The sequence below is a fragment of the Psammomys obesus genome, unplaced genomic scaffold (genome assembly GCF_907164565.1).
Source record: "Psammomys obesus unplaced genomic scaffold, mPsaObe1.curated_primary_1811, whole genome shotgun sequence".
In the NCBI taxonomy this organism is placed as follows: domain Eukaryota; kingdom Metazoa; phylum Chordata; class Mammalia; order Rodentia; family Muridae; genus Psammomys; species Psammomys obesus.
This window is the reverse complement of record NW_026594418.1, coordinates 298,562-312,738: the sequence shown is the minus strand read 5'-3', so window position 1 is coordinate 312,738 and position 14,177 is coordinate 298,562. Positions and strand designations below refer to the sequence as shown.

Below are 14,177 nucleotides of genomic sequence, written 5' to 3'. Positions count from 1 at the left end.
TTCCCTTAAAATAATATGGTAGTTCCAGTGAACAGTTTAGTGGGCTAAGGTGCTTTCTACCACCCCTGTCTACCTGAGTTTTTTCCCTTGATCCACATTTTGAAGGAGTGAACTGATTTCACAAGTTGACTTCTGACCTTTTCATGGATACCGTGGAATAAATATACATACCTACACACAGAAAATAAGTAAATGTAGCAACAATTTAAAAAGAATATTGTGAATTAACTGAAAAACAAAATTACTTTTTAACATTAGAGAGGTGTTCATTCGACTCCAGCATGAAAACAAAATGCTTCGCCTGCAGCAGGAAGGGACAGAGAATGAACGAATAGAGCATTTGGAAGAGCAGCTGGAACAGAAACACCGGAAGATGAATGAGCTGGAAACTGAACAAAGGTGACTATTGCGTTAGATGTCATGGGACTTGATTATGTAAAAGTGTGAAACAGTGCTAGGTCGGAATAAATCGCCAAGCAGATGTTTCTCACCACTGTAATCCTTATTCCATGAAAGAGTCAAGGGGTTTAGTTCAGTGATAATATCACAAAGTATATGAATGATGTGTTCATCTTAATAGTCATGGTTAGCCAGGCTTATTCTTGAATTTCACTAAATATTCTTACAATTGAAAGAAAACAAATGAGTAAATAATGGTTTGACAGCTTCTACAGTTGAGTGTATGCATAGGGCACAGATTGTATAGTCCAGTTTTAAAATATTTTTTTCTAAATTTTTATTTATTATTTGTTACAATTTATTCACTTTGTATCCTGGCTGTAGCCACCCCCCTTCTCCTCCCAGTCCCATCCTCCTTCTTCTTCTTCTCCTCCTATGCCCCTCCCCTAGTCCACTGATAGGGGAGGTCTTCTATCTGACCCCCTAGCCTATCAGGTCTTATCAGCACTTTCTGCATTGTCTTCCTCTGTGTCCTGGCAAGACTGCACCCTCCAGGGGGAGGTGATCAAAGAGCCAGCCACTAAGTTCATGTCAGAGACAGTCCCTGTTCCCCTTACTAGGGAACTCACTTGGAAACTGAGCTGCCTGACCCCAGGGGTCTAGGTCCTCTCCATGCATGGTCCTTGGTTGGAATATCAGTTTCTGTAGGACCCTGTGGACCCAGGTTTTTTGGGTCTGTTGGTCTCCTTGTGGAGTGCCTGTCTTCTCCAGGTATTTCTCTCCCTTCTTCCATAAGACTCCCTGCACTCTGCCCAAAGTTTATCTATGAGTCTTGGCATCTGCTTCCAGGTGCTCCAGGAGCGCAATCGGTTAGTGCGTAGTACTTACAGAACAATTTTTAAAATTCTTAAGTTTTATTTAATTTCAATAATGTTATATGAAGCAATGCCTAACACAGATCAAAACCTACATTTTTAAGTAGAATAAAATGGTTTACTAATGTTTATATTGGTGAGCTAAAATTTCACATAAAATTCACTTATATTTAAAAAATATTGGTCATTTTTCAATCTTGGACATAGAAATAGCATTTAGTGGTAGAATAGAAACAATGCAATATTTAAACACAGGCTTTTTTGTGTGGTCAATTAGAATTCCTCCTCTGCCTAACTCAGTAACTGTTTCTTAAATTCAGGTTACTTAAATTGAGACTGTGTTCGGCTGTAGTCATAGGGAGAATCTGAGTAATGTGATTGCCTCAGATAGTGTGCTTCCCTGGCCCCACTAGTCCTTAAAACCTTGCATAGTCATAAACAAGCATATAAAAATACTTACATCTGTCTTTTATGAATTTTCTGTTAGAATCTTCCATAATAACCTTCCTTCTATGCTTTATGTCAGAAACTGAAGCACAGGCTTCCCACATCTGGGCAGGCAAGCAAACATTTTCCTACTGAGCTATTTCACCACCATCATAAGTAATAGTTACACATAAGCACTTTGGGGACAGGTTTAGTTCAATCCTCACTGTGTATTAGTACTTGTGATTATTTTTCTTATGTTAATATTTTTTTATTTTTAAATAATTTAATACATTCACTTGTATCCCAGCTGTAGCCCACTCCTTCTTTCCCTCCCAATTCTCCCCTCCCTCCCTTATCTCCTCTCTGCCCCCTTCTGAGTCCACTGAGAGGAGGTGTCCTCCTCTCCTTCCCTCTGACCCTAGCTTATCAGGTATCTTCAGGATGGTTGCAATGTCCTTATTTGTGGCCTAGCAAGGCTGCTCCTCCCTCAGGTGGTGTGAGGGGAAGCTCATGAGTTCATGTCAGAAACAAATCCTGTACCCCTTAGTAGGGAACCCACTTGGATACTGAGCTACCATGGGCTATGTCTGAGCAGGTGTTGTAGGTTATATCCACGCATGGTCCTTGGTTGGATAAACAGTCTCATAGAAGACCCCTGTGCTCAGATATATTTGGACCTTGTGGGGCTCCTCGTCCCCTCTCTTTTCCATAGATACGGACATGAAGATAGAGAGGGTCAGAAACTTACTGAAGTTAAGTAGACAGCTTATAAGCTCTGGATACTGTTTCTGTTGACCTGATGGCTGAGTGTCTTCTAACTTACCTCACTAAGAGATGATACTGGTACTCACTGTAGAGAGAAGGTGTAGCTTAATTTGCTCATCTAGCTTTTACCAGATCTTAAAGAGACCCCTGGGGTTTCAGACACTGAACCTTGTGTTCTGTGAGTAAAATAGGGTACATTTGACCTTTCTGAAGAGAGACTTGACTGTTGCTAACAGTAAACATGCTACCTTTCAGCTTTTAATGAACTGATAAAGAATGACTAGACATGTGACTACATTCAGCATGTACAAATATATACTTTAAGAGAGGAGTTTTTTTTAAGTTGTTTCCTCAGAAATAACATCCTGTTCAACCTATTGTACTTGTAATAAATAATCACCTTGCACTTATTTCTGCTACCATTTCCATTAAATGCTGGAATGGATTTTTATAGATCCCCATATGCTTGGACTTTAAATGTGAGTAGATAAATGACAACTCATGTCACACTAGGTTGAGCAAAGAGCGCATTAGAGAACTACAACAGCAAATTGAGGATCTCCAGAAGTCGTTACAAGAACAGGGCTCCAAGCCTGAAGGTGAAAGTGTGAGTAACAGAGTCCATAACTTGCTCTGTGTTTATTCTCTGAGAGTTTCTGCCATCCACTTATTTGTATTTGAAATGCTACCCTTCTCAATTAAGGGTACCTTTAAATACCGTATATATCTGCATAACAGATGCAGTGATTTTTTTTTTTGTCAACTAGAGGTCTAATAGGTTATTCATATAAATCATCAGGTGATTTCTGTCCTGCTCAGCTCAGCATCTATACTTAAGTTCTTTCTAAGTCTTGACTTAAGAGAATGGTACACTTTGAAGCCTAACAGATCTGTTGGAATTTCACCAAGATTGGCCTGAAAAAAAAAAGCAAAATGTGAATAATCATTCAGAAATGAAAAAGCTTTCTAAGAGGAAAATAGAGAACAAAACAAGTGATTTCAACTAATAGTCATCCAAGAAACTATAACAAGTGTGAAGGACATTAACACAGTTTTGAAGATGCCATCCCTGTTGCTTCCCCTCTTATATACCATCTCAAAGCCTTTCAGACAATGTGGGCTGAAGTAAGACTTGAAAAAAATGTAGATTTAATATGAATTTTGACATATCTGGCAGTTATTCTGTACTTTACTCATATATGTTGGAAGAAAAAGAATTGAGAGAGATGTAGCTGATTAAAAGAAAAGAGACTTGAATGTGTTAGCAGATAGCAGTTGATAGAAAATGGTGGTGGGGGAAGAAACTGCAGAGTAAGGAGAGATGGAAAGGCATACTGAAAGAGCTGCATTTTCTTTCTGTCTTTTGCATACTTTATATGGTTTTCTCTTTCTTCCCTGGGGACTTGGAACATAGAAGTCATCTTATGCATGGTGGCATCTCATATGCGCATATATACGGTATCGTACCCTCTTTAATACAGATATCGCTATGCCGCTTTAGGGAATACTTTTAAGATGGCACCTCTGCGGGGGACTACATTTTGGGTTGCAGTGTTTTAAAGATTAATTCCTTTATCTTTTGTTTTTAATTCATTGATGTCCACATTTATCATATTGTGTATTTTAAACTTTGCAGGTACTTTGTAAATGCAGAACTGCTGTAAAGATTTTAAGTATTACTTTTAAAAGAGGAAACTTGATATTTTAAATTTGTTTTTGACAAAAAAATCCAGTTGTCCCATTTTAATGTTAATATGAAAGTACTTTCATTCACAGTGATAAAGTTTTATAAGATAAACAGTAAAATCTATATTTTTCAGTAGTTGTTAATTTAGATATTCAAATGTTTGATACTCCTCAATATATCACATCCAGCTTGAATTTGCTATTTTTAAGTTCAAGTTTAATTTTTACTATATTCAAAAACAAGCAGAATTTTCCTTTGTTACTTTTTTTTTTACTTCATTTCCTATTCTTGTTTCCTTTACCTTTTGATATAAAAATTATACCTAAAATCTTAGGTTTTAGAATTTAGAAATTGTGCTATTACAAGTACATGTTTTGAAGACTATTACTATTTTTACATTACATACCTTTAAAAGAGGTGAAGAGACTTAGATGTTTGGACAGTTTACCCATCACAAATGAGTCATCTTAACAAAAAATATTTTTAATTTTATAGTCCAGCAAACTAAAGCAGAAGTTGGAAGCTCATATGTAAGTAAAACTGATGTTTGATTTCAAAGGGGAAGGGTTAGAGAAGCTTCTGGAAAATGTCCTTTTCTGACTTGCTAAATGAATGCACAGGCTCTGATATTGTCAGCCTACTTCATCACTACTACCGAAATCAAAAGAAAACATGTTCAACTGCTCATGCCTGGCAGCCAGCCTTACGCCTCATTTTTAAAATACCATGTAACATATTTAACCAAGCAGCCATTTACCACCTTGATGATGTGCTGCTTAGCCTATAAAGCACTTCCTTCCACTTGCGCAGGAAGTGGAGGTGCTGATGGAAAAGACAAAGGGTTTTGGAATGCAACACATGTCAGGTGCATTAACATCCTCACAGCAATGCCTGTAGTTAGCCAAACACATTCCCATTTCACTATGGGAAACTTAACTGTCAAATTCTTCTCCCAAGTCCTAGCATTACTGTGGAGAAGAATAGTTTTGATCCTTAGGTCTGTTTGACACCAAGCTTCATGCTCTCTCCACTACTCAGGGAAAAACTAACAGAAGTCCATGAAGAATTACAGAAGAAACAGGAGCTCATTGAAGACCTTCAACCAGATATAAGTCAGAATGGTAAGTGTTTGTTAAAATGTGGATCAGACTTCTCAGGATCTGCCCTTTTAGGGAGGGAGATAAGAAAATAGATTTATCTTTACACAGGGTATAGTTATGCACATTGCATAAGAACCATACTAATTTTTAATGCTAAGTTCATTTGCATATGATATAATTTTAAAGCAAAAACAATTTACTAAGATGAACTGATTGATATAAAGGAGTATCAAACATTGTAAATTCTAGGCAAGTTAATACTATAGAACTGAGTAAAATAATTTCAGGATGGATTAAAATAAACTTCAAAACAAAAGTAGTGTCTTATTTCCTTTTATGTGAACAATGTACTTTGTTTCTGTAATGCTTGCTGAAAAGGACAGAAGCAGCTAGGTTATAGACAGTGGTTAAGGATACATTACTTGTAGTTCAGAAGTTTTAAATAAGAATTAAATAAAAAAAGGAAATTAAAGGCTTTTTTGGAAGCTTTTTTTTAAATCAGTCATTGGAAAATAAGTTTGATAAATACAATTTTTGTGTGTTAAAGAGTCAAGTGTTTTAAATATGTTTTAATTGGTTTGATTTTATTCTCATAAATAGTCCAAAAGATCACTGAACTTGAAGCTGCTCTTCAGAAGAAAGATGAAGACATGAAAGCGATGGAAGAAAGATATAAAATGTACTTAGAGAAGGCCAGAAATGTGAGTGACACACCTACTTAGTCGATCCCTTGTGCCTCCTGTTGTAGTCATTCCTAGTTCTGATTATACTACAGGTCTATGTCTGAACCTAGTCAATTTGCTGTCCTCTGCCTTGCCTTGCCTTGCCTGTCAGGTTTCCGGAAGCTTCTATGTGATTCCTGCATACTCAGTCTCTCTCTAACTTAATGTCAGGTAAATGTGACCTTAGGGACAGCTTCAACCTCAGTAGTAGTGACCGTAGTAAAAAAAAAAGGGGGGGGGGGTTATGCTCTGATATAAAGTCTTTTACTTTAGAAAACGAACCTCAACATATGTGCTAGGGTCTCAGCACATTGGTTGAGAATAAGGTTTACCAGAATTCTAGTTAGCAAAACAAATGAAATTGTTAACTTTTTGTAGAGACAGTCTCTTGGAATGTACCCAATTAGCTTAATTTTGTACTATATCCTGATGTTAACCAGACTAAATTCTTTCTGTTCCTTAATATATACTTTAACTCAGATCAGTGAAGTGTTGTTTTCATAGTCTTATTTCCAGATAAATATTCCCTCAGAATGTTAATACATTCTTTCTATTTAATAAATTAAGGGATTTCATGGTGGTGCAACTTTGAAATAATAGTAACATATTTATTTGTCTTAATGTTTACATTCTATATGTTTACCAGCTAAGATGTCAATGTGAGTTGTAGCATAAGTTGAACCCCATATATCAAGGCTTCACATGTTGGATATTTCCTTCCTAATTGGAGTGTATCTAGTCAGGGAGGGGCTCTGAAATGCAGGCATTTAGTCTTAACACTAAATGCCTTAGTGTTTCCTTAACTTTGTCAAACTGTTGAAGGAGAGACAATATAAACTGAAGAGGAAACAGGTAATAGGTCAGTCCTGGAAATAGCAAAACTCAGTGGCAGAGCTCACAGGTGGCCACAGTGAGCATCTAAGAAGACTCAAGGATATAACATAGCTATGTTTCAGAAATAAAAAGCAAATAGATATGATAAACATGCAAGAAGACCTGAGTTTTATTTCCAGCACCTACCCAGTAGCTCATAAAAGCTAAACAAACAAACCTCAGTGCTTAAAGTTTAACAAAAAGTCTCAAGTAGCTTTCATTGAATAAGTACAAGAGAGAGGAATTTGGTTTGGTGTTAGCCTCTCCCCTCCTTTTTTTTTTTTTTTTTTGTTGTTGTTGTTGTTGTTGTTGTTTTTCTTTAAGTTGTAAAGAAATTTCTAATGGCTTTATGGATAAATCTGTTACAATTTTTTATAAAACATGTTCTTACGTGTTTGACACTTATAAAGACAAAGTGGACTTAAGTTTGTTTTTTTTTGTTTTTTTTTTTTTTTTTTTAATGCAGGTAATAAAAACTTTAGATCCCAAATTAAATCCAGCATCAGCAGAAATAATGTTACTTAGGAAGCAGCTGGCGGAAAAGGAGAGAAGAATTGAGATACTAGAGGTAAAGCCTCCACACCCCCTCACTCCCTCGTCCCTCCGTGGAGTCCTGGGAATTAACTGCTGTGGTATTTGCCAGCATTATCAGGTTTCATAAAACCTTTATTAATCATGATGTGATCCTGCCATCTAATTCAGTTCTTCGCTTTTAATTTTTTTTCTTACACATTGTACAATTTTGTTAGATTCCTTAATTGCCTTAGTAGTTTCTTTTAAAATGCTTTACAGCACTACTATTTTCCGCTCAGTGGGAAGAGGCAGTGCTCATTTTGAAAGGGATATGTACTCCTTTACACCATGTTAACTGTAGAGGCCATGCTGAGCTGTCTTTTCTGGCCTCCCAGAACCTATGATTGATTGTTTGTTTTTCACATAACTAGAACATAGTCTGTTCATATACCTTGGACCTTGTATGGTTTCCCTCAAAGTCATTATAACCTGTGATGGAATTTTGTTCACTGGAAACTTTTATCATCTTCTCTTTTCTGCATCCAGAATGTATATACCAGGCTGATGTGTGCCTCTTCTCATCATTTGTCCAGACAATGCCATGTGTGTAAAGTGTACAGGGAAAGTGCGTGTCTGAAAAAAAAAAGTATTTTTTTTTAAGTTTTAACTAAATTGTCCAATTTTTTTCCTCTATAAAGTGTTTCCTATAATTACACAAAGGACACTCTCACCATGTTTGAGCTCAAGTTCACCGAAGTCTTCTTGCTTTGCACAACAGAATTATGCTTTATATTTTTAATTTTTATTATATGTTGAGGTTTCTTGAGGATGAAGTATTCTGTCTTGCTTTCTATATGCCCAGCACTAAATATTTCTTAAATCAGAGGCTGGGCTTGCAGCTTTATTGGTTGCCTATCTTAGTCTTCATCTCCCATTTTATTTTTGGCCTCAGTTTGTACAAAATAATAAGACCTGACTGGATATCTTTAAAATATTAGTTTTTCAAGTGTGTTGGCCATTCCCTTTACAAAGGAAGCCAGTGCACACCATTGCTAATATTCAGAGTATATTCCAAAATGAGTAATTCCAAGTGGTACCTCTCACTAAAGGATTCTCAGGGAAAAATCTCGATTCACTCACAACATATGGGTGCTTAATTTTTGCTTATTCATTCCTTGTGCATAAGAAGAAAGAGAAGTTGAGTTGTGGGGGCTGTGTTCCAGGTATTTGGCCCTGCATACTTTGTGTACTGTAAGCATGTTTCTCGGGAAGATAGAGGCATTAAGTATTAGCTATTTTTAAGTATTAGGTATTTTTTATGTGTGTCATCTATGTCTTGTGGTTATCAGAATAGAGAACTGACTATATTAGAATAATAAAAGTCCTCCAGTCTGTACAGTGGTGCACGTGCAGAGTCACAGTGTGTCTTGTAACCAAGCTGCCAGGAATGAAGAGCAAGAGTTGTGCTGAGGAGCCCAGCGCTCTGCTGCATCCTTTCTCCTTAGTTTTGACTCCTGCATGTACAGCACCATGTTGACATTTCAGGCAGCTGTTTTTGTGTCAAGTCACAGGAATCGATCACTATGGTTGTGCATGTGTGTAAGTCACTATTCCTGAGTAACATTTCTAAAATGAAGATTACTCACAGTTGTCTTTTGTAAAGATGCTTTGATTGTGTTCTGCATAACTCACTCCTGTATTTTTACTAATTTGTGCATCTCACAAAGGCATTTTTTCTATTCTCCCAGCAGTGAGATCGTAAAGAAATGATTTTGTTTTCAGTAATTTGGGGCAATTTCTGATATTTTAATTGTCTTAATCATTATTTCCTTTTTCAGAGTGAATGTAAAGTAGCAAAATTCAGGGATTATGAGGAAAAACTCATTGTTTCTGCCTGGTATAACAAGGTGTGTTGAGTTTCAGTGGTGAGTGGGTTTAAGCCCTGTTGATCACTTCCTTGACCAGAATAATAGAAAGAAATGTTTTATATCAATGAAATACAGTTGTGTTATAAGGTCTGGTGATGGAATGACACCTTCCCTCATCAGAAAACCAGTAGCCCAAACCAGAGTGTAGCATTTTATCCAGCTGCCATCTTTTAGCTCTGTTTATCTGGTCTCTTCTGTGTGATGTGTCTGTTCACAGTTAGTACAGTGATGGTTCCAGCACACACACAAAATTGCTTTGGAATTTTTTTTTTTCTGGCATGCTGTTTTAGGCTACTGTTTCAATGATGTAAAATTTACTAGATTAAAAGACACTGGATTTTGTGCCCTCTTGCTAGTGTTGTCAGACAAAGAAGAATCGGCTTTTGAATCTTTAATTTTTTTTCTCAGCCGATCAGGAAACCATTATCCTGCTAGGATTGCTGTAATTCTACATTTTCCTTGTTATTTATTTATCTGCTTTTTCATTCAGAGCCTGGCGTATCAGAAACTGGGCATGGAAAATCGGCTGGTGAGTGGTGCTGGTGCTTGCAAAGACAGCGGTATGAGTGCTCCTGCTCGGTCCTTCTTAGCACAGCAGCGGCATATCACCAACACCCGAAGAAGCCTCTCTGTGAAAGTTCCGGCTGCAGCATCTGACTAGTCTGCAAAGCAAACATGAACAGAAGTGCCTCAAACTCTTTTGTACCCCAAGAAACTGCCAGATGGAAAAAACAAAGGTTAAAATGCTTGTTAGCAGCTAGTTTTGTTTTGATTTTGAGACAGGGTCTCATGTACCCTACACTGGCATTTAATTTACAGTGTATTCAGAGATGACTTTGAGCATATCAACAGTCCTTCCCTCACTTTATGCATGCTGGGATTAAGAGTTGTATACTACCATACTGGGTTTATATATTGCTGTGTATCAAATTCAGGTGCTCTACCAACTGAGCTACATTCTCAACCTTGGTATCAACTATATTTAAATCAAAATATATCAAAATAACATTTCAGTTTACGCTGAAAACAAAATACAGAATCAGCTTTGAGTCTGAGCAGCACATTTGAGTAGTTGGGAGTGTGGTGAAGAAAATATTTGTCTTGAGATGGCATCATGTGTGGGAAAGCAAACACATACTTATGTTTTTAGTTGTAAGAGCAAGTCAGTTAATTTGGAAAAATTAATCAGTAGTTTGTCATTTAATAATATATCTAGATTTGTTTTATTGAAAGCAGTCTCCGATTAGGCACGTAGAAGACTCTGCAAGATGAATTCTTTGATATGTACAAAAGCTTTCCTCTGCTCGCCAGTTCTGCCCTCTGGAGGATGCTTTGTCATGCTGTGGAAGCTATGATACTTGGAAGACTTTACTCTTGAATTGACTTTGCCCTGTAAAAGTGACTCATTAGATGCTTGCAGCTTCTCTGAGTTGTATCTCAGTTTAAATATGTACTGCTGTGAATGAAGACTGTGGAGGGCTTGACTGAATGTTAAGGTGGGAAATAAACTGATATTTGTAGAGGTGCCTTTCTGTGGAAAGCAGACTAGGATACATTTTGAAATAGCCACATGCTCTAAAGGGTGACATTATTGTGAACTTTCCTTTCTAAGAAGTGGTATATCATGTATAATTTGCTTTTTTATTGAAAGAAACATAGTGATGAAAGAGCTTACAACCAATTCAGTTTCTGCTTACCTCTAAGAAGTATCTGGAGCTATATTTGTGGCATTCAGTTCATTTCTGCCCACAGTTTGTTTTTTCCTGAGGTCTTACTTTCTAATTTGGGTCGCTTTTTAAAGTCAAAACTTTGGACTATTAGTTGTTAAATCAGTATTGCTTAATGTAGCCACAAGTGGGTCACTCTTGTGCCAGTCACATTTTCAACACTTATTTGCCACATGTTTCCATCATTTTTGAAATTTCTTGTGCAGTGTGTCACACTATCTTGGTTTTTGGTAACTTGCAAAATTTCTTTTATCCTTAGACTACAAAAGTAAGAAGCGTTGCATCCATTTCAGATCTAGAGTGGATTCCGATGGGAACAAGAGTGCAGCAAACTCAAATGTTGCAGCATTGTGTCTACCCTGAGCATTAGCAGGCTTTCCATGTAGGAGCCAACTTAAGGGCTACATGCTCCTTGTTGGATCAGCTCCTCACCTCTGCCCTCACAGCATGAAAGAAGGGATCTGTACTTTGTAAACACAGTGGCTGTGGTGGTGGCTGAGCTGGCAGGCTATAGAGCTGTGGTCTGCATTTTATTCCTACTTCTGCGTGAATATGAGTATTGTTCTATTTGCAGTGTTAACTCGTTTAGATAACTGCCTTTAAATCCTTGCCCAGTAATTTTTTAACCATTTAAAATACAAGAATTACACAGTGATTTGGGGTCTTTGAGATTAGTAGTATCTGCCAGGATATTTTGTTTTATCAGGGTCCCTTCTGTTGACTACCTCTTAGATTTTGATGATTCTTTGTGCGTTGTACACAGTTTGTTTGCATATTTGTATGTTCTTACGGTGTTTGCTTGCCTGTTTCTTTTAGTAAAATGAAACTTTGAAAATACCTAGCATGCTATTTAAAATTTTCTAAAAATAATGGCATTTGGGTATATTTTTGTCAGTGAAGACATTAATGTTAGTGTTTGTATTTACTTATATTGAGGTTTTACAAGTTCCCTTTCAATGGAACTTACTGTAAAATATCAATTTATGTTTCCAGTGCAATTGCTCACAAATTCTTAAGTAATTCATATAGCATAAATAAGGACATAAGGATAGATTCTTGTTTAAATTTTTTAAAAAAGCAAATTTTCTGATTTTTCTAGTTTTAAGTAGAATTTTGAATGTTTGATACGTGTTTATATAAAACTAGTGTAAAATTCTATATAATAGAGATTAAATCACAGAAATTCAGGCATGATCATGGTAAGATTCTTCCTTTGTGTGGTTTATGCAGTGAGACTGGCATCCTGCCAGGTAGAAAGCATAACGTGTTTCATCTGGAGCCATAATTTCTACAAGCATGTTGCAAGGGAAGATTGAACACATAAACATGGAATTGACAAAATATTTAAGTCCCAGTGACTATAAAGTTAGAAACGATCTTGAATTTCCAGTGGTTGTCTTTAGGTGATACTTCTTTTTCTTTTGGATATAATTATGACAGTGATGTTTATCTTGGGATTAACTTAGTGCTTTGAGAAATATTTGAAGTTTATTCTATTTTTTCAATGATTAAGACTAAGGATTTAGTCTAAGTTTAAAATGTCTTGCCTAGCAATCTTTAGCTGATTATTCCTTACTAATTTCTGGTCTTTAATGACTGGATGTTAAACACAACCACATGTACTTCTGTGTAATGGTACATCCGCCTCTTGGGAATAATGGTGGTTTAGGCCAGCATACTATCATTTTGTGCAAAAATGAATATATGGCTTGTAATACATACAGTCTTACTGTGATTCTGTTTGTTGCACAGAAATAGTTTGGACATTTTTAAAGCACAAATCGTCAGAGGAAATAGTGTGTAATTATTAAACTTAAAGTTTTGGTGTAGTGTTTAGTTTGTAAAAAGGTCCTGTCTATTTTCTATGGCAAATGCTATCACACTTGAAAAATAGAAGAAGCAATACGATTTATTTTTGTAAGTATTTAGAATATTATTTTAAAAAATTAATTGTCAATATTATTGTGAAATGTTTTAAGTAAATAAACTTCTGCTTCTGTATCAGTTCTTTGTGGTGTTTTTAGTGGCTACAAATGCATGTTTATTTTCCATTTGAGTAAAGGATAAGCACGCTTAGAATGGTACACAAAATTGCATGAATTCAAGTTGTGTGTGTGTAAACAACATACTTAAAAGTGATTTTTTTTATCTTCTTTGTTTCTAGTTTCACCACCAGAATGTAGATCTCTGTTTTTTAATGTGGAATCCAGAGCATTTCTAGGCATATAATTTCAGGTTTATTGAGGGCTACTTATTTACTTAAGATAAATAGAAAGTTCTTGGATTAAAGGTGTGTGATAGGGCTCAACCACACCAAACAAGAAACAGGGTTTTACAGTTGACAATTGTGGGGTACACAGTGGGATAAAATATCCTGCAACAATAGTTTCCTTACATAATTCTTTCGTTAATAATTTATTGCATTACTTTGGTGTTGGAGGTTGGTCTGATGCTGGCCCCACCTATCTTTGTTTTTGTAAACCTAAGACATTATACCTGATTGGTTAATTGAAGGCCTATACCTCTGCAGGGCAAAATGGGGTAGGCGCGGCTAAGGTTCCCAAGTTTGAGGACAGGGAATCGGAGGAAACAGAAAGACAGGACGGGAGGAGGACAAAAAAATGTGTAACAATCACACAACCATTCAGATGTTTCAGATATAAAAGGACAGGGACGGGAGACAAAGTGAAAGACCTGCCTCACTTTAGGCAAACGCCCAGGATAGCACCCAAACTTTATTTGAGGACTCAGCTTCTCAAGTGTAGAATACTGTGGTGAACTAACTAAGAGAAAATTATTTTGTTTCTAATTCAATAAGAACGATGTCTTAATCAACATGGTGCCACTGACTACACTGTGTAAGTGTAGATTCCAGTCACTTCAGGTTGTTTTGGGAGTTGCAGTTTGTAGACCAGTTAACAGATCAGAACTCCTATGATCATGGAGACATTAAAAGTTACAGACCCAAAACCAAGGTTAGTTTTATTTATGCTTAGTCCTTTATGTAGCTATTATCAGGTGTGAAACTTACTAAATGTATTAGCAAACCAGTAATTTCCACCAGCCCAAAAGCTAAGAATGTCCTGAGATCTTGAACAGAATTTCCCCCACTTTATGCTGCCAGCTCCCTGATGCCCCATCAGTGTTTTTGGAAAATAT

The 14,177-nt window shown here is 36.5% G+C and overlaps 1 protein-coding gene across 1 annotated transcript in view; it reads left to right on the top strand.

Moving 5' to 3' along the window:
* Positions 1-13,022, top strand: part of Hook1 (hook microtubule tethering protein 1) — a 66,847-nt gene extending 53,825 nt beyond the window's left edge. The window contains exons 15-22 of the mRNA XM_055618951.1: positions 259-399; positions 2,982-3,075; positions 4,651-4,685; positions 5,194-5,276; positions 5,856-5,956; positions 7,317-7,418; positions 9,202-9,270; positions 9,782-13,022. Of these exons, the coding sequence (XP_055474926.1) occupies positions 259-399; positions 2,982-3,075; positions 4,651-4,685; positions 5,194-5,276; positions 5,856-5,956; positions 7,317-7,418; positions 9,202-9,270; positions 9,782-9,952 (796 nt within the window). The 3' untranslated portion in view covers positions 9,953-13,022. The remainder of the gene's footprint in view (positions 1-258; positions 400-2,981; positions 3,076-4,650; positions 4,686-5,193; positions 5,277-5,855; positions 5,957-7,316; positions 7,419-9,201; positions 9,271-9,781) is intronic.
* Positions 13,023-14,177: the final 1,155 nt, after the last annotated feature.